The sequence below is a fragment of the Lithobates pipiens genome, unplaced genomic scaffold (genome assembly GCF_037356315.1).
Source record: "Lithobates pipiens isolate NorthernLeopardFrog02 unplaced genomic scaffold, aLitPip1_a1.2 Scaffold_11, whole genome shotgun sequence".
In the NCBI taxonomy this organism is placed as follows: domain Eukaryota; kingdom Metazoa; phylum Chordata; class Amphibia; order Anura; family Ranidae; genus Lithobates; species Lithobates pipiens.
Window position 1 is genome coordinate 1,880,464 of NW_027507696.1, and position 25,144 is coordinate 1,905,607.

Consider the following 25,144-nt stretch of genomic DNA (forward strand, 5'->3'; position numbering starts at 1 on the left):
AGTCCAGATTGGCTGCCGAGGAGGGAGGGAGGAAACAGAAGCCGCTGCCGCCGCTGCTGTGATGCCAGTGGAAAGCAGGGGAAGAGGAAGCTGCTGTCACCACTGAGCAGGGGAAGCTGCCGGTGAAGCCTGAGAGAAGTGATGGGGTAAGTGCTCCGGACCCGACCCGACTTCAGAGCTTTGATAAAGTGCAAGCACAGGAAACTTGTAAGCTAAGGCAACCTTTCCAGCTTGTGGTCCACCACTACGCCTAGAGTTCCTGCTTTCGGAATAGAGCCGACGTCATCCCGTGCGCCCGGCTCCAGTGGCTACACTCGGCTTCCCCAGCTCCATCCTCCAGCGGTGGCAGACACACTACATCCGTTTTTAATTTTAATATAATACAGTTACATAGCTATATGCTTTTTGTTATCTGCTGCAGTTTTGTACCAGCACCAACAGCCTTTGTAATTTGCTGGGTAACTGTCTACAGTGCAATAAAGTTGCAATCCAGTCCATGGTTCATATACATATATATACACACACATATATATATATATTTATTATTTTGGCTCATACCCATAGAGCGCTGCATTTTTTGTCATTTTATTCCTGCTCCCCATTTCTCCACTGGTTGGCATCTGCACTGGGTATCAGTTTTATCCACATATATCTACATATGACCATATGACTGACACAATTTCTAGCGCTTCAGGAACTTGTTGTTTGTATGACTCACAAGTACAGTACAGAAGCAGCGATCACACAAATGTGTGTGTTTTAAAGGAATATTTTTAATTGTTTTTTATTATGCATAGTTAGTTTATTATTCTGGGAAGCCTTATTTCCAGTTTACATATGTATTCTTTACTGCTTTTGTATCTACAGCTGTCCAAAGGGGCTTTAATTGAAAATTATACTGCTGTCAGGGCTGGCTTAGCCCTTCCTCCTCTGGGCTGGCTGCTCAGCTGTCGGCTAATTGCCAGATCTCTTCTCTTTACACAGTTAGCTGCTAATGATGCTTGTCTGACCTGCCTATTTAAAGCCTTCCAGCTCACTCTTTCCTTTGCCTTCGCTTTGGTCACATCACAAGGAACCATCTCCTGCTGTTTGTTTCAAGACTGGCTTGCTAACATCCCTTCTGGCTTCTTATCCTGCTTGCAGTTGCTCTCCTTCGATCCCTGACTTCAGGCCTGGCTGATTACCCGATCTGGTTAATGAACTTTGGACTGGCTGACTACCCGATCTGGCTACTGGACTCTGGCTATGCTTGACTACGCTTTTTTCTATTTACCTTTTTATTTTTATTAATAAACAAGTGTGATTTGATTGTACTTCTGTCTCAGTCTGATTCATGGTTTCCGACAACTGCATATCTTGCAATGGTTCTCATAGTCTTTCAGGAAATAACCAGTTTGAAAAATTATACAGTAAAGCAAAACTCACTGAAAATTGGGTTTCCTTTTGAGGCAGTGTGAAAAGATTTATGATACAATATACCGTATTTGCTGGCGTATAAGGTGACTGGGCGTATAAGGCGACCCCCTAATTGTCCAGCTAAAACGTTGGTTTTGACATATGCTCGCCCTATAAGACGACCCCCTTTCGACTAGTGCTGTGGTGGTAAATACCTCATGTGCCTGGCAAAATACACTGATGGATGGTCGGGTGCCAGATGGAGGGTCGGGTGCCAGATGGAGGGTCGGGTGCTTAAAACCAAATCTCCGGTGTTGAATGGCGAGGTGGCCGTGGAGGGAAGAGGAGCCGAGGGGTAGCCGCATTCATACTGTATACAGTATTACAGTGTACCGCGCCGAGCCAATCACGGCAAGCGATGTATTCTATTAATGAATACAAAGCCTGCACGGATTGGCTTTGAGATTCAGAGAGGCGCGGGCTGATGATATTACAGCCTCTGCCAATCCGAGCAGGCTTTGTATTCATTAATAGAATACATCGTTCGCCGTGATTGGCACAGGTTGGAACATCATCAACCCATGCCTCTCTGAATCTCAAAGCCAATCCGTGCAGGCTTTGTATTCATTAAAAGAATACATCGCTTGCCGTGATTGGCTCGGCGCGGTACACTGTAATACTGTATACAGTGTGAATGCGGCTACCTCTCGGCTCCTCTTCCCTCCGCGGACATTAATGCTGACATCCATATACCGGCATATAAGACGACCCCCGATATTTGGGGGATTTTTTTAAGTATAAAAAGTCGTCTTATACGCCGGAAAATACGGTAGCTATTCTATCAGTAAAAAAAAAAAAATCTATGCCATTTTCATAATGCCTAACTATAGTGGCTTTGGGTTCGACTTTATTTTTATTTTTTTTTGATTTGTAAGTTTCTAAAGTTTATTCTGTATCATTGTTAAAATGTATATAAAAAAATCACAATTTTACCTTAAAAATGTAACACTGTTTAGTCCAGTGCTTCAATGTGTGCAGTGCATGCTGGATTGTCTAATGGGAGAACCCAGCACTAGATGTGTTACCCACTCACCACACCAAGAGCTATTCAGCTTGGTGTGTATGTTGAGATCCTGTCATTTTCATTTGTGCAACACAAAGTTACACCAGCTATGTAAAGTCCTGGAGTGCCAGCCACCTGCTGGCTGCAAACGGTAAATATGCTATTTTTCATAATTTTCTTACTAAAAATGTACTCCAAAAAAAATATATGAAAAAGGCTATACTGTACATTCCTTAAAAAAAAGACATGTACACTGAAGATCAAACTTTTGGCAACTGGTGACCTATGTGGTCACACTATCTTGACTTAAAGTACAACTAAAGGCAAAACTTTTTTTTTAGTATTGGACAGAATAGAGATGGATTAGAACACCTGTCAGTTTTTAGTGCTGTCTGTGCCAATGTTAGGGAGATTCACCCTCTCTGTGTGTTTTATATATCATTATCATTGAAATTAAAAGTAAATTCTGGGTTGTCCCCAGAACAGTATTAGAGAAATCTTCCAATGAGGACACTTGTTCTGGTGACTGGGGGTCCCCAAGGTATTCCCTTCATTTACAGAGATTTCCTGTCACTTCCTGTTTTGGCTATGGGACGGGAAGTGAAGGGAAATCTCCACATAGGGACACAGATGGCAAAAAAAAAACTCCTTGCTCCATCCAGAATGAAAAAAACAAACACATTTTGCCTAGACTTCTACTTTAATGACAAAGATCTTCTAACTGCTATTCTAGTGTCTAATGAGACGGTGTCAGTAAAGACATTCTCCTTGGACAGGGAGATGGAAGGTGGCAAGGCTTGGGAGTGGAGTCAGGACAAGTCAGGCTATGATAATAGAGCTAAATCAGAGAGAGGCTAAGAATAAGGCTTTCCTGGCTAACTTACTGACTAAATTAACCATGGACATTTCGGGGGTACAGTTTGTCCACGCCATCATTTTATGTGGAAAATCACAAGCAGGAAATCAAATATATATATATATAATTCAGGTTCTTATCTCTTTGTTATCCACATTACTCAATAGCACTCGGTATAAAATTATTTTAGATCTAGTTCAGTCCTGAGTCTGGTGATGTAAAATGTTGTATTCAGGCAGCAATAGTGTTTGGCAAATAAGCTAGATGGAGAAGGATGTGTACATAGTTCAGGCACCGGTAAGGTAACTGCATGCTGCAGTGTTAGCAGGGTCGGGACAAGGGGTGGGCAGGAGGGGCGGCTGCCCCTGGCGCAATGGTTTATTGCAGGGGTAGGGGGCACCCTGACCTTAACCTTAAGGTAAAGGGGGGGGCGCAATTTGGCGTCTTTGCCCTGGACACTGGATGACCTTGTCCCGACACTGAGTGTTAGTTATTACTTGGTATTGGCACAGCTGATAGAGATGAGATGGTCTTTACCATGGTGCACCGATGATTCTGCTGTGGTGTGTCAACTATGGTAATAATATTTTACGGGTATTTTGTGCTTGGAGAAAGTCTCATTTGCAATAAGCTGAACTTGTGGCAAATGTGTACAGGAGCAAGCACCAAAGGAACCAATGATAAAAATCAATAGTTGACCTTGAGTAAAAACAATCGGTGCCAGAGAACGTAGCATTGATTATATTATGAATATGGCCAACAATTCTGAGAACTGAATGTTGGCTGGAAGGTGACAAATGTGACTCAGTTTAGTGAATCGGCAGACCTTTTTCGGTCATAAGCCTTCTGTTGGACCGATTGAACCGCCCGACATTCAGCCCGTGTGTACTAGACTTTGGAATCTTAAGAAGTTAAGTAGACAAGGTTAATAACACCTAGGGTGTGTCTATGGAATTAGGACCTCAAATGACCTTTGATTATATATATATATATATAAATCTTGTATAATAATAATGAGGTTGAGCTAACTGGCACGTAAACATATTAAGGGGAGTCATCAAATAAAAAAACATCTGCATTAGAACACTTTGGTGGAAGATACTTTGTTATTTTTGGAACTACCACGCCTAGTTCTAGTTTCGGGATTGTGAATCTGAACCTATTCAGCTGCAGAGCCAATGGCTCAAAACGAGGTTTGCGTCTCGAGGCAGCCTTTGGAAGCTTCCATCTGGGGCTCCTCCTACTCTATTTTGTGGCTGCTTCTTTTTACATCCGGCACTATTTACTTTGTTCTTAAAGTGCAGCTCCACCACTATGACAAATCTGACCAGGCGGGGCAGTAAATCCTGGCTCATAAATAGTTCTGCTCCTTCCTGTGCAGCAAGATTAATACAGTTTTCACAATAAATCTTTCTATTTTAGTTTCCCAGATTGATCATTTCTCATTAAGTAGAATGGATACTTCATATAGTATTGTGGCCAGGCTATAGACAGTGTTTGGTTTAACAATGTACCCACACTATCAGTTTTAACTGTACCAGGCACAAGGAACCCCCTTGGTCTGGTTCATTTGTGTAGTGTGAATTCTCTGACTGAACGTGCCCAGGACCACTTGGAAGAGGTGCTCTGGGGTACAATTCACTTGACGTTTGGAAACAGAACTATCCATAGATCAGTGAGCAATGAAGCAGAAATTAGGAACGTTTATCTGGTTGACTGAGGTGGTGCAAGCATGCTTGGGTGAGTGTGGACCACTGGGGAAGCGGGTACAATCAAACTTAGGCACGGTTCAGTTCAACTGTGCCTAGTGTGAATTCTCTGACTGAACGTGCCCAGGACCACTTGGAAGAAGTGCTCTGGGGTACAATTCACTTGGCGTCTGGTACCTGTGCCTGGAAACAGAACTATCCATAGATCAGTGAGCAATGAAGCAGAAATGAGGAACGGTTATCTGGTTGACTGAGGTGGTGCAAGCATGCCTGGGTGAATGTGGACCACTGGGGAAAGCGGGTACAATCAAACTTGGGCACAGTTCAGTTCAACTGTGCCTAGTGTGAATTCTCTGACTGAACGTGCCCAGGACCACTTGGAAGAGGTGCTCTGGGGTACAATTCACTTGGCGTTTGGAAACAGAACTATCCATAGATCAGTGAGCAATGAAGCAGAAATGAGGCACAGTTCAGTTCAACTGTGCCTAGTGTGAATTCTCTGACTGAACGTGCCCAGGACCACTTGGAAGAAGTGCTCTGGGGTACAATTCACTTGGCGTCTGGTACCTGTGCCTGGAAACAGAACTATCCATAGATCAGTGAGCAATGAAGCAGAAATGAGGAACGGTTATCTGGTTGACTGAGGTGGTGCAAGCATGCCAGGGTGAGTGTGGACCACTGGGGAATTGGGTACAATCAAACTTGGGCACAGTTCAGTTCAACTGCGCCTAGTGTGAGTACATCCTTATTCTCTCTTTTTCATTTGGTAGCTCAGCTCCCCCTCCCAGCAGTAAGTTGGCAGCCCGACAGCCTTCTATTCTCGAATGTAAACACACGTCAAGGTAAGAAGAAAATAAAAGTGCTGAAATCTGACTTTAGCAAATTCGCTGTTTGTAATGTAAACATTGAGGATAAATTGCTCCACAGTGACTGTAGAGATCAGCGAGTGCTTATTTACTGCCCGTTAAAATATGGAAATATTTGAATGTCAATAGCCTGGTCACAGTTCTACTTTAAAACACATTTACAAGCAAAAACAAAAAGAGCAACACATTTCACCCTCTTACTGTAGCACATCAAATTTGTCAAAAAAGGTGGAATTTGGCCTCAAAATCGAAGTTTTTCAGGTCAGACAATGTAAGTCACTTATTCTTCAAACATAGGCTTGATTAGCAGCTTTTTTTGTAAAAAAAACTTTTATGTTCTCATAGTAACATGGTTTTAACTACACATTGTAGCTTGTGATATAGATATGTCAACATATTTATTATATCAACACAATAACACTTTTAAAGGACACCTATACTTTAACAAAACTTTCTCTTGAGACTTGAATGGAGCTGTTACCAAGTCTCCATATGCCCATTCAAGTCGATGGGGAGCAGTGGGTGGGGGGGTTAGTGCAGTTTGCTGTTGGGAAAGTGGTGTGGGTGGGCAAAAGTTTTGTTAAAAGTATACTTGAACTTTAAACACTTAAGGTATAAGTGAAAGGAGAATTTTTTTTTTTTGATCAAAAATGTTGACACCAGTAACACATGGTTCAGTTTTTAGCCAAAAAGAGCAATCCATTTCAATGTTGATATTTCTGTTTTGCAATGCTGCGGGCAAGTTCAAAGTTGACCCTGAAACTGAAATATCACATTTGGGTGGCATTGCCCAGGAGAAGATGATAACTTCAAAAATGGTCAACATTTGTTGGTCTTGACTAACCTCCTTTGGCCCATTGTTTATATATGATATTTAGTGCAACAAAACTATTCTCTGTTGACACAAAAAATACGTTTTTTTGCAAAACACTTTTGAACACAGTGCCAAAACTCAGCTGTTGGCTGGAGCGGTGATTAAAAAAGTTAACTTTTACCAAAATTCCTCAATTCTGTGCTGTGTTTAGGCTTCTCGTGTCTCCTACCGGCAGTGAAGAGTTCAAGGAGAGTTCAGAATCTGGTATTGTCTTTTGCATGGATGCTCCTTGTCTCCATGTACTGAACGTGGAAACTCACGGTTTGAATCTGGCTCCTCAGAAATACAAATAAAAGAGGTCTGTCTTTGTGTTATTAGGCACAGTGTCCGTGAGTTGCATTTGTTCTCATAGCTGCGTCTCGTCCCTTGTCTCTGGGTTTACCACCTGCTCTGTTCTGTAGCTGTTGCTGCTCTTCCTGCTGTGCGTGTCGTTGGCAACGTGGGCTAAAGGATCAGACCGGATAAGATATCTGGTGGATAAAAAGTATAATATATGATAGAGATTTTCCTGCAGTTGCTCCTTCACAGCCACTGGATATTGCCCTGAGCCGGTGCTTTCCGGTGCTAGGAGGTCTAAGCCATTGTACACACGGTCGGACATTCCAACAACCAAATCTGTCGGATTTTGTCCGTCGGATTTTGTCTGACGGATTTTGTCCGAAACTGTTGCATACAAACGGTCGGACAAAGTTGTCGGAATGTCCGATCGTTCAGAACGTGATGACGTTATTTCGTTACGACGAGACGACGTTCAGGCTAGTAGCCAATAGCTTTGATGTAGGAATTTGATCTGAGCATGTGTGGCACTTTGTCCGATCGGAATTCTCTACACATGATCGGAGTATGTCCGATCGGAGCATTTTGTTGGAAAATTTAAAAAAAACTTGGTCCATCGGATACTCCGACGGAATCAGTCCGATGGAGACCACACACAGTCGGAATATCCAACAAAACGGTCCGATCGGACACATTCCGTCGGTATCTCCGACCGTGTGTACAAGGGCTTAGGCCAGCTGTACATGGTCCCTATCTCAGCTGGTTCAGCAAGTACCGGCCAAGATGTGAATCGTTAAAGGGCAGGTTGAATGTACCAAGTTGATTGATCGATTACCTTGGGTAAAACCAGCCCACCGGATTCTCTTGCAATTACCCTGTCAGTGTTGATGAGGGAATCGTGTGGATTTCTTTCCTGCAACCTGTGGTTGCTGAAAATAAATTTGCACTGTGTATGGCAGGCCTAACAAACTTTACTTCTACTCACAAAAGCTCCACCACCCTTCATAGAACTCATCTTACTACTATCACACAATGCATCGCATTCTCTGAATGGAGGAGGAAATGCTGTCATTCACCTGCTCCTCTATTCACAGTATGGCCGATAGTAGTAAGATGAGTTCTATGACAAGCAGGTGAGGGGTGCAACATTTGTCTATAGCAGAGACTGCAGGCAATTTTCACAGTTCTAGGAGACAGCCACCAAGGGCAGTATCCAGTGACAGTGAGAAGGCACATAGCTAATCTGTTTGGTGCTGTATCCCAAAAATAAAAATAATTAAACTTCAGCTTTAAAGTAGAATTCCAGGTTTAAAGTGGTTGTAAACCCTTACAAACCACTTTGACCTACAGATAAGCCTAGATTAAGGCTTACCTGTAGGTCCATGAAATATCTCCTAAACCTACACGGTTTAGGTGATATTTGCCGAAAGACAGGCACTGCTGTCTATGGCGCATGCGCCGTAGACAGCGGCGCTTAGGTGCACTGAGCGCGCCGCAGTTAACGGCGATATGCCGCGAGTGGCGGCTCCCGTGCGCATACGCGGGAGTGATGTCATCGCTGCTCCGATGAATGACATCGTCGGAGCAGCGAGACCCACCAAGAAGATGGATGCTCGGAACTACAGGGGACAGCGGTGACTTCGCTGGCTCCTGTGTCAGGTAAGTGACACATAATGGACTACTATGCGATGTGATGCGATGCGATGCATAGTAGTCCATTATGCTTTACCTTTGCAGGGAATCAAAGAGGAAGTAAACCCATCAGGGTTTACTTCCTCTTTAATTTCACTTTAAACAGTTTGTTGCTAAACTGGTCCAAACAAACTATTCCATTACAGAATGATATGGTGCTGTGTGTGCTGAGTGAGTGAGTGACTTGTATAGCGCTGCCTATGCGAACTGAATCGCCTCAGGGCACTTTCTTGCCACCAGAGTCCATCTGCGGCTTTTGCGTGGTCCTTACCCCGTAAGGTCCTGACACACTTACAAACACATACAACATACACATACACATATTAAGGCCAATTTTTTTTTTTTTTTTTTTTAGACAAGGTCTAATTAACCTACCAGCATGTCTTTGAAGTGTGGGAGGAAACCGGAGTATCCGGAGGAAACCCACGTAAACACAGGGAGAACATGCAAACTCCAGGCAGATGGTGTCGTGGTCAGGACCACTGTGCTGTAATGGATTGTAATAGCAATCACTACATACAGCACTGTGATGGAATTAAAGCGAGTAAGACTGAGCATTTCTCCACCATTCAAGAGAAGCCTTGTACATGCCCGGAATGTAACTCTCACATTGGTTGTGCTCTCAACAAAACTCTCTAACCATCCAATGGCTGATGTCATAACTGATCACATGTGAGGCACCATGGCAGTTGAAGATTAAACAGAGGCCAAGATGGCGGCTTCCTTGGATGAAAACAAATAGGAGGGTTTACTTTAACTGCAGTGGAGAAAAGTGAGGTCACTGACCAGGCTGTACTCTCTGACAGAGGGTGACTGGATCGCAAGGCTGGCTGAACAGAATTATACATAATTTGGCTGGTGTAAAAATTTCCATGTATGAATTAAGCTGTTTGCCTGTGGGACCAGCTTCTTTCAACTTACACAATATCGTTGAGCTCCAGCCGGGTGTCTGGTGGAGGGTTGATAAGGACATACGATAGGGTATTCTGATGATCGTTCATCTCATCTGTGACAAAAACAGTACAGAGGAAACACTATTATTTAGTTATGCCAACTTTATTTCATTTGCACAGAGTTACAGATGATATAGTGAATGGAGAAGTAGATACAGTTCTACCCTCTATGATCTGTGCCGGTGGCTTAGTAATGTTTTGGAGTACTCTTAACTAACATGTTCTTCTTTACAGAACCTTTTGTTGTCCAAGTGACAATGATCACTTTATCTTAACGTGATTTGCTCTTGTATGTGATGAGGTTTAAGGACAGTCCACAACCAGCTTGTAGGAGAGTAGAGGAGAACACCAGCTTCTGGCAATGCAGATGATCAGGTGAGTTAAACTGATTTTTGCGCCTCCCTAGACCTACATTTTATTTTTTTTTTCAACTCCTACACTACTGAAAACAACTTTTTTTGTCAAACATTAATTGTTATAACTTTGTGAACTGAGAATAAGTCAAGACCAAAAGTCACCTGATAGTTAAGAGCTCCCCATAGCATCCATAAATCAAATATCTGATAGTTCTAGAACTTCACTGCATAGCCTATTTCTTCTGTTAGCTGTCCTTGTAGGCCAGGAGAGGCTTACAAATAACATGTGGCTGTTTTATTCTATAAGATTTCTGGAAAGAAAGTGAGCTGCATGCATTCCCACTCCAAACCACTTTAATTCAAAGCAGAAGTAAACCCATCCACACAACCGTTTCATTTCCGGGGCATGCTGGAAATGTAACACTCCCATTGGTTGTGCTGTCAATCAAACTGTTAAACCATCCAACGGCTGGTGTCATGACTGACCACATGTGCAGCATCATGGTAGTTTTATATTAAACAGAGGCAAAGATGGCAGCTTCCTTGGCTGAAAACAATAGGGGGGGTTTACTTACACTTTAAAGCAGGTGTAAACCCAGTTTCAAAAAACACTTACATTCCCGGCATGCCGGAAATGCTAACTTTCACATTGGTTGTGCTCTCAACCAAACTTTCAAACCACCCAATGGCTGGTGTCATAACTGATCACATGTGCAGCATTATGGCAGTTGAAGAATCATTAGAGGCCAAGATGGCGGCTTCCTTGACTGAAAACGATAGAAGGGTTTACTTCCACTTTAAGTTCTTTTAAAAGGTTCACTGGTTTGTGACAGCGCCTGGCTGGTGTAAACTAAAGGCCATAGAGATATTTCAGTCTTAGGTGAAGTCTCCTGGGCCAAGCTATCCACTGATTTCTTGACAATTCCTATCAGTGGTGAGATCACAATGTCATAATTCTTGACTCTGATGTGACCACCCCCAAAATAAAAAGCATTTGTATGCTCAAAAAAAACCCAAAAAACTTCTTTAATCCTTTGCCAACAATTCTTTTATGCAATGTATACCTATGCAGTGTACATTAGTGGCATCTGTACAATGCCAGAGTTCAGCCGAATGCCACGATAATGCAATTCCAGTGCCCATACATAAGGAATTGCATCATCACTGCAGGATAACAAGTAATATTTTCCGAGTCCAAAAGAAGCATTCAATAGGGTGGCGGCAGCAGGGATGAAGTATCAATAGACAGCACAAACCTGTCATCACTGGAGGAAGGCAAGTTTGGAGGTAGGTTTCCATAATGTACTACCGTGACCCTGCCAACTCAATTACTGGATGTTCTAAGGGCTTGTTCACACCACCCACATTGTGATAAGGTGTGGTAAAGGTACATTATAGCAACATTTGCAGGGGAGGACTGACCATTCGGGCACTGCCCGAGGGCCCCATGCTACTAAGGGGCCCCATCAGGGTTGCCAGCCTCAATAAAACCAGGGACAGTATGTAAAAATCTGTGTTTTTTCCAAAATCCCAAGATTATAGCTGCCCCGCCTCTCCAGTACCTTTTTTTAGTGTGTGTATAGTGTGTCTGTGTGTGTATACTGTATGTGTGTGTGTGTGTATACTGTGTGGCCCCATAATCTATTGCCTGGGGGCCCCATAATCTCCTATTGCCCGTGGCCCTATAATCTTCTCCTATTGCCCAAGGGCCCCATAAGTTGTCAGTCCGCCCCTGAACATTTGGTAATGCCCCATGCAACCATCCCTTCATTTTAAATGGTATCCTGATGCACATCTAAAACACGCTTGCATCGAAGCCACCACAATGCACAATATATCAGGACCAACAATTTCATGCATGGATGGGTGAATGTGCCATAAGAACTATAGTCATTGCCTATGCTCCTTTCCTATTATTTTCCAGAACCAGGCATGTACTGGCCATTGGGACTACAGGGAGTTTCCCGGTGGGCTGATGGCTCAGTGGGCCGGTCAGGTGCAGTCCTGGAGCCGCTCCTCTCTGACAGTGAGTGATCGCGATTTCACTCCTGTTAAGAGGAGCAGCCGCCGTCACTTGCTGGAGAGAGCATTAGGCTTTCTGCTCCCTCCAGCCTGCAGAGAGAGATAGACAGCTGGCAGACGTTCCATCCTCTCTCCCCTTGTCACTTATCACATGACTGGAGAGAGGAATGAGAAGCTGCCTTCAAAACTGTGAGTACACGTGGGAGGGGGAGGAGAGGGAGGACACTCTGATTTAAGGGGAAGTGCTTGACTAAAAATTAAAGTGGGTCGGCCATGAACTTCACAAACTGTCACCCATGGCACAATTGAGACTAATTGTCCAGCTCAGGCTGGACTTTTCCTTTAAACAATTAAAAAAAAATCTTTGTATTACTTGTCAAATGTCCCCCATGTATAGTTATAACAAATCGCATTGAAACATTTTGCAATGTGGAGTTGTTTTGCATGTGTTGTTATTTTTCTGGAAACAGATAGCGTTTCATATAAATAAATATAATAAAACATTTTAAATAAAATTTAAAAGAGAAGTATTTTTTTTTGTTTTTTTATTCATGCTTACCTCGGTGGCTGGAGCATCAGACCGATGCTGCATCTGTCCCCCGGCGTCTCTACACTGAGAACCAAGCCACCGAACACCGCAGATGGTTCAGTTCTCTCACCTCCCCGAGCAGAGAGATGCTGCCTGTCAGTCAGCATCTCTCTGCTCTGATCCTCCACCCTCATTGGAGCGATGAGCTGTGGAGGGGCAGGGAGTGCTGAGACGACCGTCAGTCAAGGCAGCTGGTGGATCCAGACTTGGGAAGTCAGGATGACGCAGGGCCTCGACTGATTGCAGTGACGTCAGCAGAGAGCGGACTTCAAACCTTTCTCCTCTGAAAACGGGATGCAGGAGTGCAAAATGAATTGTACTCCTGTATCCCAGAGGAGAAGCCCAGCCTAAAAAGCTCAGGCTGGACTTTTCCTTTAAAGCAGTAGTAAACCCGCTAATTTTTATTTTTATTTTTTACCACCTGCAAAGCAAAACTAGCTCATTATGAAATACTTACCTTAGAACGATGCCCCGACATCTGGCCCGAGACATGCTCCCTCGGCGTGTCTTCCGGGTATCGCGGCTCCGACGCTGTGAGTGGCCAGAGCCGCGATATCATCACTCCCGCGCATGCGCGCAGGAGATTTCAACCCGGCCGGGCCGGCCACTGCCGGACTTTCAGCCGAGAATCCCCTTGTGTGCATGCGCCGCTGCAGTCAGCGGCGCATACCGAGGGGAATATCTCCTAAACCGTACAGGTTTAGGAGATATTTTTTTTACCTACAGGTAAGCCCTATTATAGGCTTTCCTGTAGGTAAAAGTTAAAAAAATGAGTATACAACCACTTTAAACAATTTAAAAAAAAATAATCTTCGTATTACTTGGGCAGTACAACTTATTTTAACCCAATTCTGATTTTATTTTTTTAGGGTGGGAGGTCCTAGACCTTCCCTTTTTCACTACCAGCAGGTTTGCTGGGTTGGGAGGCTGCACAGTCCTTCAACAGAGCACATTCATCTACAGATCTCCAAAGCACACACATAGGGGGTTTATTTACTAAAGGCACATCCACTTTGCACTGCAAGTGCACTTGGAAGTGCAGGCCCTGTAGATCTGAGGGGGGCATGCAAGGAAAACAAAAAACAGCATTTTTTGCTTGCACATGATTGGATGATAGAAATCAGCAGAGCTTCCCCTCGTTCCAAATCTTCCCCTCAGATCTACAGTGACTGCACTTCCAAGTGCACTTGTAGTGCAAAGTGGACTTGCCTTTAGTAAATCAACCCCATACTGTATGTGCTGTAGGTCCCTGATCAGCATTCCTCCAAAACCTCTCCTGTGCCGCGCCCTTCACCTAGGAATCTTCTCTTCATGCTTTCAGACATTCATTATCCATCCAAATTTTTTCAGGAAAACCTGTACTAAGATAGATATGTAAACTACCATTGCTAACTAATAGTCTGGCTGTCATGTTGTTCTACGGGGTTCATTATGTTCTGAGCCATTGACTTGGATCATGCATGCAGATCAGGAACTCCTCTCTTAGCCCTTGTACACACGGGTCGGACATTCCGACAACAAAATCCATCGGATTTTGTCCAACGGATTTTGATCCGAAACTTGTGTTGCATACACACGGTCGGACAAAGTTGTCGGAAAATCCAATCGTACGTAACGTGATGACGTTATTTCGTTATGACGGGACTACGTTCAGGCTAGTAGCCAATAGCTTTGGTCTAGGAATTTGATCTGAGCATGCGTGGCACTTTGTCCGATCGGAATTCTCTACAAGCGATCAGACAAAATCCGATCGGATCATGTTGTCGGAAAGTTTTATAGCCCAGCTCTAAAACTTTGTCCGTCGGTTATTCCGACGGAAACAGTCCGATGGAGCCCACACACAATCGGATTATCCGACAACACGGTCCGATCGGACATTTTCCGTCGCAATGTCCGACCGTGTGTACAAGGGCTAAGTGCTTACTTGTATTGATGCCAGAGACAGTCAGGCAGCTAGCATTTTCAGAAATAAGTCAACAATGGCAGTTTACAAAATATCTTTCAGTAGAGGTTTTTAATGCATGCCGTTATGAACCAACGATATCACATGTAGACTTTCTCCAGTATGGTTTTGTTTTATCTTCTCTGTGTTTTAGGCAGATGTCCTTAAGGCTCGGTTCACACAGGGGCGACTTGTCCAGGCGACTTAGCCGCCTCACAAGTCGCACTCCGTTCTGTACTATGGAACCGTTCTAATAGGAGCGACTCAAGTCGCTCCGACTTAGAAAAAAGGTTCCTGTACTACTTTTGGGGCGACTTGAGGCGACTTGCATTGACTTCTATACAGAAGTCGTTTTGCAAGTCGCCGCTGAAGTCGGTTGCAGGTCGCGTCTGTGAGTCGCGCTGCAAGTCGTGCCGCCCCTGTGTGAACCGAGCCTTAGTTACAACTCTGAAAACAAGTGAAATAAAGAAATACAAGACAATTCTCTTCTTTCTGATGCTGCATGACTGTAGCCATCGGAGAGGTACTTACAGATTCCAGCTGAATGTAATTGATTGAACAGATCATGTGCTATAAAAAAAATTCTTCAAACTCTATTATATTTTCACTTGTCATTGTCACCTTTGCTGCGACTTTCACATATTAGCAAGCTTGCTGTTCTGTGTTTGATGCCTGTATTATGGATCTTCACATACACTGTCTGTTGGTTACATTTCGGATGATTTATGGAAGGGTTAGAACACTTTTCACGTTTTTTATTTTATTTTTGCCTGTGATCATGCTGGGAAGACTCCCCCCCCTCCCCCCCCCATGTCACTGGGACAGCAAGTGATAGGAAATCCAAAATTCTACAGTGGCCACCAGAAGCGTAAGTGAAGGGAAATTTTCAAATAGTGACAATAGTCGTCATTTCAAATAGCCAAATAGAAACTAACTGGGGTTTTAACCCTGCCCGTGTCTACCCAAGACTAAAAGAAGTCTATAATGTACATGAGGTCGAAATCAGAGCCTACATACATAATGAGAGCAAATGTGGCGGAACCCATGCATAATTACTAACTATAACTAGAGAGGTGGTGGGTAAAACAGAAAACCAAATTGATATGGTTATTTACAGAAAGCATATACATCCACATTAGACATGCGCACTGCCGAAAAATGTGTTCGTTTTCGTTTCATTCGTTTTTTGTTTTTTTTCCGGGTCATTCATTATGATTTAAAATTCATTATTTTGAAAAAATTTGTAGCTCCTGAAAAATTCTAATTCATTATGTTCCATTCGTTTAGATGCAGTATTCATAAATCTGAATAACCGAAAATCCAAAATAATAACTAATAATAACCAACTATTAAATTATAGGTATTGGATTTCCTTTCAAATTTGGCTGTTTATATTAATGTAACAAATACAAATTTATCCAAAGTTATGAATTATCTGAAATAATGAATGCCGCATCTAAATGAATGGAACGTAACACATTAATAATAATAATAATAAAACATTTTTATTATCATTATTTCTTATTATTAATTTGTTACGTTCCATTCATTTAGATGCATTTGTTATTATGATTTGAAAGTCATTATTTTGAAAAAATTCGTAGCTCCTGAAAAATTCTAAATCATTATGTTTCATTCGTTTAGATGCAGTATTCAGAAATCTGAATAACCGAAAATCCAAAATAATAACTAATAATACAGTTTAGGGGGAAAACACTGCGCTACAATTTAGTATATATGGAAAAAGGCCTCAACAGCCAAAAAACAGCAGCCAACACCAAAAAACAGTTCGACCACCCTTGGGCCGGCTACATAGTGGAACGTGTGGCTATTATTGGACTTTTCTTTAGGCATTCTTATTTATATTATTTTTGCTTTTATCCATATAATTTATGCTGACCACATCTATTAGTGAAGCGCTACACTGTTTTTATTGTTTTGTTTGAATAACTAATAATAACCAACTATTAAATTATAGGTATTGGATTTCCTTTCAAATTTGGCTGTTTATATTAATGTAACAAATACAAATTTATCCAAAGTTATGAATTATCTGAAATAATGAATGCCACATCTAAATGAATGTAACTTAACACATTATTAATAATAATAATAATAAAACATCTTTATTATCATTATATCTTATTATTAATTTGTTACGTTCCATTGGTTTAGATGCATTTGTTATTTTGGATAATTCTTAAGTCCGGATAAATTCGTATTCGTTACGTTCACTAACAGTCAAATTTATTTATTATTAGTTTGCCATTATTTTTGATTTTCTAATTTTCATATTTTCGTTCTTATTTTCGATCTTTTGAATTTTCGGATTTTCATTCTTATTTTTGGATTTTCGAATTTACGAATTTTCTGAAAAATTGGTTAAAAGGGTTTTTGTTCATTTGTATATTTCTGAATTAACGAATTTGTCGAATTTCATCGAAAAAACTAATTTGGAATGAAAGAAAATGCACATGTCTAATCCACATGTGTATATAAAATAAGGTGGACAAACCAGAGTTAAGAAATCTTTTATCTTGACTTTTATACTGGAAAACCCGTTCTCATAGTAGTTACCTGGTACTATTTATATCACATGACTATTGCATACTCACAGTGTCTTTCCTACGCAAGGTTCCTTGGGTAATATGCAATACATTTAATAATAATAATACATTTGGGGTTATTGTAATCATATATATTTTTACGTATGTTTGTACCTCAAAAAAATTTTAATAAATTTTTTTTTTTAACTAAAATAAGGTGCAAGAAATTATACACCCTCTGTTAGAAGAATTTACTTTATGGGAAATGTGCATGCATACAAAAACAAAGAGAAGCCTGCAAAGAGAGTTTGTTACTGGGGATCCATGATAACCATGATAACCTATAGAAGGAAAGATCAGTGACTCATTTATAGGTATGCATAGTGTTATCACAAGCCACGTTCCACGATGAAGGACACACAGCAGAGGAATGAAGAATGGGAAAAAGAAGGGGTTAGTGATCATGAAAAGTTCTATCAGGCACATACTGCAAGACTCTACCTACCTTTCCAAGCCAACTACTTGGTAAAGCAGATTTCCAAGCTACTGTACTGGGCATGCTAGCTTTCTGGATCTCAGTTATTTAGTGAATATATTAATCTAAAAAATAAAACACTACACAGTATTAAAGAGATATAGTAAGTAAAAGCCTCTAAGCCCCTGTACACACGGTCGGACATTCTGCCAACCAAATCCGTCGGATTTTGTCCATCGGATCTTGTCCGAAACTGTTGCATACACACGGTCGGAACTAAGTTGTCGAAAAATCCGATCATTCAGAACGTGATGACGTAATTTCGTTACGATGGGACAACATTCAGGCTAGTAGCCAATAGCTTTGATGTAGGAATTTGATCTGAGCATGAGTGGCACTTGGTCCGATCAAAACTCTCTACACATGATCGGAGTATGTCTGACCGAACCAGTTGGTCAGAAAATATTTCCAACAAGTTGGAAAATTGGGTCCGACGGAATCAGTCTGATGCATACCACACACAGTCGGAATATCCGACAACACGGTCCGATAGGACACATTCCGACGGATTCTCCGACCGTGTGTACAAGGGCTAACAGTTGCTTCAATGAGACCGTACTTACTGAGAGGGAACATGTAATTGTCATTTTTTATTTTTTTTATTTTAGGCTTCTGCTGACTCCGTTTGCACCTTTTTACTTTACAGGAGGACTCAAGGGAACAAAAAGATCAGTGTGAGAGTTAAAAAGCAATTGTATACTATTGCATATATAGATTTATATTATATATTTACAAGTAACATAGTCTGAAGTTTAGGAAGAGCTAGCCAAATTTTGACCCTGCCTGATCAGTGATGCACTTATTGGCTTTGACACATACATTTGGCATGGACCAAATGTATGTGTGACCAGCCATCAACGACAGGTAAAAGTTCCATTCTTTACAGAGAAGTTAAGGTCTTTACTATAAAAATTACACTTTGTTATTGGAACATTTATGATATAGCAACTCAAATGTATCTTTTAGGTTCACTTTAAAACACAGCCCTAAAGATATCTGAGGGTTTCATGGGTCTACATGAAATACAGAAGTTTCTATTAATTTTATAAGTCCTAAAATGTCAACCCAAAAAAATGGTATCAAAATAAAAGAGATATTTAAAAGTAAATCTTTTCTTTAGGTTATGTGGCTTTTAACACATATGGGACACTGCAGTTCCTGTTACTGTTTGAACAATCTCAAGGAGTAATCCTTAAATTTTTGGTAGTAAAATGTTTAGACTTGCAATAAGAGCACTGAAAGGAGAAGATAAGTTTAGGAAAATGGAGGATATATGAAATGTTTACCGTCACACAATGGGTGCCTGTTACAGAATGACTTCAGATATTCGGGGTAAAGGCCTGTTGGTCATTGCAGCCAGTTCTGCTCCATGGAAGAAGCTTTCTATTGGATGAATTCATGCAGTGAGTCAAAGCCTTGTCAATCCCACGCCGTATATTGCCAAATAGAATCGGGCCATATAGTTCAAGTTTCCAAATTTCATTACAGGTCTCAGACATTTTTTTTCTAACAGTTAATACCTAAAACCAGAGGTTTTACTTCACTGTAGTTTTAGAGAATCTTTGGGAACTGGCAATATACCGTGCTAGGGTGGGTACTTCCATGAAACCATGTTGGGGCCATCTTAAAAAAAAATAAAAGAGTAAGCGCATCAATGGAGGAAAATGCCAACACCTAAGAAATGTCTACTTTGTGTAGACCTCCCAAAAGTCTGTAATCAACCTCACCGCAGTAAAATCATTTTTAAAAACCTTTCCCTATTTGTTTTTTTTTTTTGTCATTTTGTACTATTCCTAAAAGTGAAAATTGCCCATTCTACAAACTCTATAGCCTAAATTTTTTTTTTTTTTTTAAATCTTTAAATTTTGGTATATGTTGACATTCTAAAAAAAATCTGGAAACAGTACATAGTAAGCTACGAAACACAGAAGTCTTTTGTGCACAGAAAAAAAATAGGAAGAGCCATTCCTAACTTCTAAAATTCTACAGTTTAAAATCCAACTCCATCCAAAACCTTTCACTTTTGATAGAGTAGATAAGGGTTGCAGGCCAGCCATGTGTGTTCCTACTGGGGACAGTTCTACTCAATCCCTTTCAGGATAGGATTTTATGGGAAATCTCTCCAACAAGGACACAAGCAAAAAAAAAAAGGGATACATCCAAGAGATGCTTATTGATACAGAGTAGTAAAGGGAAAACAATCATTTAAAAAGCTCACTGTCTCTGGTTAGGTGGCCCACATGCAAGCAGGGCTACCCTTGAATAGGAGCTCAGCAATGTTACTCAGAGCTTAAAGGGGTTGTAAAGGTTCGTTTTTTATTTTCTAAATAGGTTCCTTTAAGCTAGTGCATTGTTGGTTCACTTACCTTTTACTTGGATTTCCCTTCTAAATGTTTTTTTTCTTTGTTTTCTTTGTCTGAATTTCTCACTTCCTGTTCATCCTCAGTAAGCTGTTCAGTAAGCTGTTCTGGCTGACTAAACACCGCTCGGATGAAGGTGTGAAGTTTACTGAGGAGAAACAGGAAGTAAGAAATTCAGACAAAGAAAAAAAACATTTAGAAGGGAAATCCAAGGAAAAGGTACGTGAACCAACAATGCACTAGCTTAAAGAAACCTATTTAGAAAATAAAAAATTAAGCTTTACAACCCCTTTAAATCAAAAGAAGGAGCGCCAGACCAAATTCATAAAGGAGTTCAAAACAGCTCTAATGATTCAATAGACAGCCAAAGTGTTGTAGGGTAAAATATAATGCCTTGCAAAATGCCTAACAACCTGGAATTAACATGGATTGTTTGAGGATTTGCATCATTTCATTTACAGAACATGCCAACAATTTTAAAGAAGTTTTTTTTTTATTGTGAAGCAAACAACAAATAGGACAAAATAACAGAAAAAGTCAATGTGCATAACTATTTGCTCCCCCTAAAGTCAATACTTTGTAGAGCCACCTTTTGCAGCTATCACAGCTCCTAGTCGCTTTGGATAAGTCTCTATGAGTCTTGCCACATCTTACCACTGGGATTTTTGCCCAGTCCTCCTTGCAAAACTGCTCCGGCTCCTTCAAGTTGGATAGTTTGCGCCTTGTGAACAGCAATCTTTAAGTCTGACCACAGATTTTCTATTGGATTGAGGTCTGGGCATTGACTAGGCCATTCCAACACATTTACATGTTTCCCCTTAAACCACTCAAGTGTTGCTTTAGCAGTGTGTTTGGAGTCATTTTCCTGCTGGAAGTTGAACCTCCGTCCTAGCCTCAAATCACACACAGAGTGCTACAGGTTTTGCTCAAGAATTTCCCTGTATTTAGCACCATCCATCTTTCCCTCAACTCTGACCAGTTTCCCAGTCCCGACTGCCGAAAAACAAAACATCCCCACAGCATGATGCTGCCACCACCATTTTTCACAGTGGGGATGGTGTTCTTCGGGTGATGTGATGTGTTGGGTTTGTGCCAGATATAGCGTTTTCTTTGATGGCCAAAAAGTTCAATTTTAGTCTCATCAGACCAGAGCACCTTTCTCCATACCTTTTGGGAGTCTCCCACATGCCTTTTCGCAAACTCAAAATGTGCCATTTTGTTTTTGCTGAAAGTAATGGCTTTCTTCTGGCCACTCTACCATAAAGCCCAACTATATGGAACATATGGCTTATTGTTGTCCTACAGTATGTACAGATACTCCAGTCTCTGCTGTGGAACTCTGCAGCTTCTCCAGGGTTACCTTAGGTCTCTGTGCTGCCTCTCTGTTTAATGCCCTCCTTGCCTGGTCCGTGATTTTTGGTGTGCAGCTGTCTCTTGGCAGGTTTGCTGTTGTGCCATGTTCTTTCCATTTGGTTATGATAGATTTGATGGAGCTCCTAGGGATCATCAAAGATTTGAATATTTTTTTATAACCTAACCCTGACTTGTACTTCTCAACAACATTGTCCCTTACTTGTTTGGAGCGTTCCTTGGTCTTCATGGCTGTGTTTGGTTAGTGGTGTCTCTTGCTTAAGTGTTGCAGCCTCTGGGGCCTTTCAAAAAGGTGTGTCTATGTAATGACAGATCATGTGACACTTAGATTGCACACAGGTGGACATCATTTCATTAATTATGTGACGTCTGAAGGTAATTGGTTGCACCAGAGCTTTTTATGGGCTTCATAACAAAGGGGGTGAATACATACGCACATTGCAATTATAATTTTTTTATTTCTGAAAAATAGTTTTATGTATATATTTTTCTAATTTTACTTCACCAACTTAAGCCTCATACACACGATCGGACCTTGTACAAACTTTCCTGCGGATTTTTGTACAAAGGGCGTCGGCCGAGAACTTGTATTGCATACACACGGCAGGACTTTTTCAGCCAACTTTCACCAAATAACATGCTTTTTTTGCTCTTTACCGACACCTTTGGTCAACTTCTGTATTGTTGTCTGATCTTTTGCATTGGTTCTGAGCATGCGTGTTTGTACTTTGTACAAAAGTCCTATGGCTTTCTGTACACACGATCAGACTTTGCTCCATCGGGCTTTTGTTGCCAGAAAGTTTGTCCGTTTGCACAGCCAACAAAAGTCAGATGAAAACCGAAAAAGTTTGTCCGATGGAGCGTGCACACGGTCGGATGTTGCTTCAAAACAGCTAATTTGCATGTTGGTTGTCAAAAAGTCCGATCGTGTGTACAGGCCTTTAGACTAGTGTGTTCTGACCCATAACATATAATTCAGATTAAAAAAAACATTGAATTAAAGGCTGTAATGTAAGAAAATAGGTGAAAAGCCAAGGGGGTGAATACTTTTTCAAGGCACTGTACACCACCCTTCAACAGGGCTCAGTAATGTTTGCTAGCATTTAAATTAATAAAGGGAAGCAGATGAAAGAAATCTTAAACTTAGTGCTTGCAAAGGAATCAGATGGGGCACAATTATGTCAGTGAAACAGTTACAACAAGGGTTAGGCTCAATTCACATTGAACAGTCTGCTTCGATCAGCAGGGGATCCGTGAGCATATTTTATGCTGAATCGGAGCTTAACGGGACAGATATTAGGACATCAGAGCCCATTTAGTTTTTCGCCCGGTGGACCCTTGACAACTCTATGGGTGGCCGGGTATAAACAGTCAGTGTTGTCCATTTACATGAGGTTACCTTTGATTTGTCATCTTTAGGTCCACAAAAACATTTTTTTTTTAAAACATAGATGGACTTGGAGTTAATTGGATGTAAATGGACAAGTCCATTTACATCTGACTGTCCAGTGGCGTAACTAGAACCTTCAGGGCCCCGATGCAAGAAACCATGAAGGGCCCCCCTGAACCCCAGCCAGGGCCCTTCCCTCCGAGTCCGGTGGTGGAACTCCAGGGCGTGGTCACAGGTATGACCTTTGTGAGCCCTGTAGTTCCACCACTGGTATCAGTAGTTTTTATTTTTTTTATTTTTACATTTTTAGGTGCCCCATTGGGGGATTGTCCCTAGGCAGAATTGGGTCCCCGTCCCCAGAAGAGATGAGGTCCTTTTCTCCAGGGCAGATGAAGTTACTGCCCCCAGGTGAGAAGGGGTCCCTGTCCCCAGGGGAGGTCCCTGTCCTCACGTGAAAAGGGGTCTCTGTCCCCAGGGGGATATGGAGGGGGTATGTAATAGTGTGTGCTAGCTGCCTATGCTGCTGCCGGCCATATGTAGAGGGGGCTGCATGGGCCCCCTGCATCACAGGGCCCAGTTGCGGTCGCGACTGCTGCACCCCCTATAGTTACGCCCCTGATAGGCCTGCATTAAAGTGGTTGTAAACCCTTACAAACCACTTTGATCTACAGGTAAGCCTAGATTAAAGCTTACCTGTAGGTCTAAGATATTTCTCCTAAACCTATACGGTTTAGGAGATATTTACAAAAAGACAGGCACCGCTGTCTACAGCGCATGTGCAGGCGCACTGGGCAGGCCGCAGATCGCGGCGATATGCCGCTTGTGTCGGCTCCTGTGCGCATGCGCGGGCGTGACGTCATCGCGGCTCCGGCGAATCACAGCACCGGATCAGCGAGACCCGGAAGTCGCTCCGGGATACATGGCAGCGGCGAAGAGGAAGACGGAGGAGGACCGCTTCGGGGGCTTCGTTCTCAGGTAAGTCATTCATAATGAGCTAGTATGCTATGCATACTAGCTCATTATGCCTTTGCCTTACAGGGTGTGTTTTTTTTTTTTTTGCCTTTACTTCCTCTTTAAGCTTCTGATCAAGTCAAGATAAAACTATCAGGTGACCATAGACCTGATCAGAATGCCTGTGTGAAAGGTTCCTTAGGATTTGGTATGTTGTAGCTGTTTTACTGGCATAATTTTGCCCCATCCGATTCCTTTGCAAGCAGTAAATTAAAGATTTCTTAGGCATTCAGTTCCTTGAGTACATTTAAACACTTGCAAACATTACTGAGCTTTGATGAAAGGGCAGCATGTTTTGCCCTCCAGAACATGTTGGCTGTCTTGTGCGTCATTAAAGCAGGTTTGGATCGGAGTGTTTGCCCCCTGTGTGGGTACTGTTGGCCCATGTGTGGCAAATTTTCTGTGCTATTAAAAAACTCAATAAAAATGATTTTGCAAAAAAAAAAAAAAGCAGGTTTGGGTTTGGACACCTTTATGAGTTTGGGCTGTAACTTCCCCTTTTTGGTTTAAGCTCCGATGGATAAAAAGAAAAAACATTTTTTTTAGCAGAGAGAAGGGTTAGAACCTCTGAGAATGTTTTCTGGTGGTCAACTGTCCCCCCCTTTCTTCTATGAGTGTCAAAGCAACAGGAAGAAAGGGCGAATCTCATCCGTGGGAGACAGAGATAAAAAAAACCTTACAGAAATGTTAAATTCTTCGATGTTTTATCCAAAATGGCAGTCTACTTATATCTCTGAATATAGGTTTATGCTGAAACGTCAGCATTTTTACAGGTGCACCACTTTCATCTACCCTGGCAGTTGAAGCAGCCAAGGCAAACCGCTTTTGAAGAAGAGCGCTTAGTTTTAAAGGTACCTTATTGATTGCCAAATTCATGCCATAAAATATTCTAATACGATTTGCCAAAGTGTATTTAGAGCTTTCACTAAAACATTGGTAGTAGACATGTGCAAAAGTTAAAAATTTGTTTAGTTTCGTTTCATTTTAATTCGTTAATTCATTAATTTCGTTTAGTTATATTCGTTAACTTCCTTAAATTCATTTTCGGATTTCGTTTAGTTTTCTACCGAATTCGAAAAATCGGCCACATTCGAAAATATTTCATCCAAATTCGAAAATATTTCTACCGGATTCGAAATTATTTCAACATGATTCGACATTATTTCAACCACATTCGAAAATATTTTGTGACCCGACTTTAGGGCCATGTATCTCGGGGTCACTTGGAGCTAGACACTTCAAATTTGGATATGTTGTAGTGCTAGTATTATTGTGGTTACATACCAAATTTGGGGTTTCTAGCTATAAGTGACCCCGAGATATGTGGCCCCAAAATCG

The 25,144-nt window shown here is 41.6% G+C and overlaps 1 protein-coding gene across 6 annotated transcripts in view; it reads right to left on the reverse strand.

The window, feature by feature from the left end:
* Positions 1-2,107: 2,107 nt before the first annotated feature.
* KCNT1 (potassium sodium-activated channel subfamily T member 1) overlaps positions 2,108-25,144 on the reverse strand; it is a 586,129-nt gene continuing 563,092 nt past the window's right edge. For all 6 annotated transcript variants that reach the window (XM_077468093.1, XM_077468101.1, XM_077468120.1 and 3 more), the window contains 2 exons: positions 9,653-9,737; positions 2,108-7,233 (listed from right to left, as the gene is read on the reverse strand). In XM_077468093.1, coding sequence (XP_077324219.1) covers positions 7,110-7,233; positions 9,653-9,737 — 209 coding nt within the window. In that variant the 3' untranslated portion in view covers positions 2,108-7,109. The remainder of the gene's footprint in view (positions 7,234-9,652; positions 9,738-25,144) is intronic.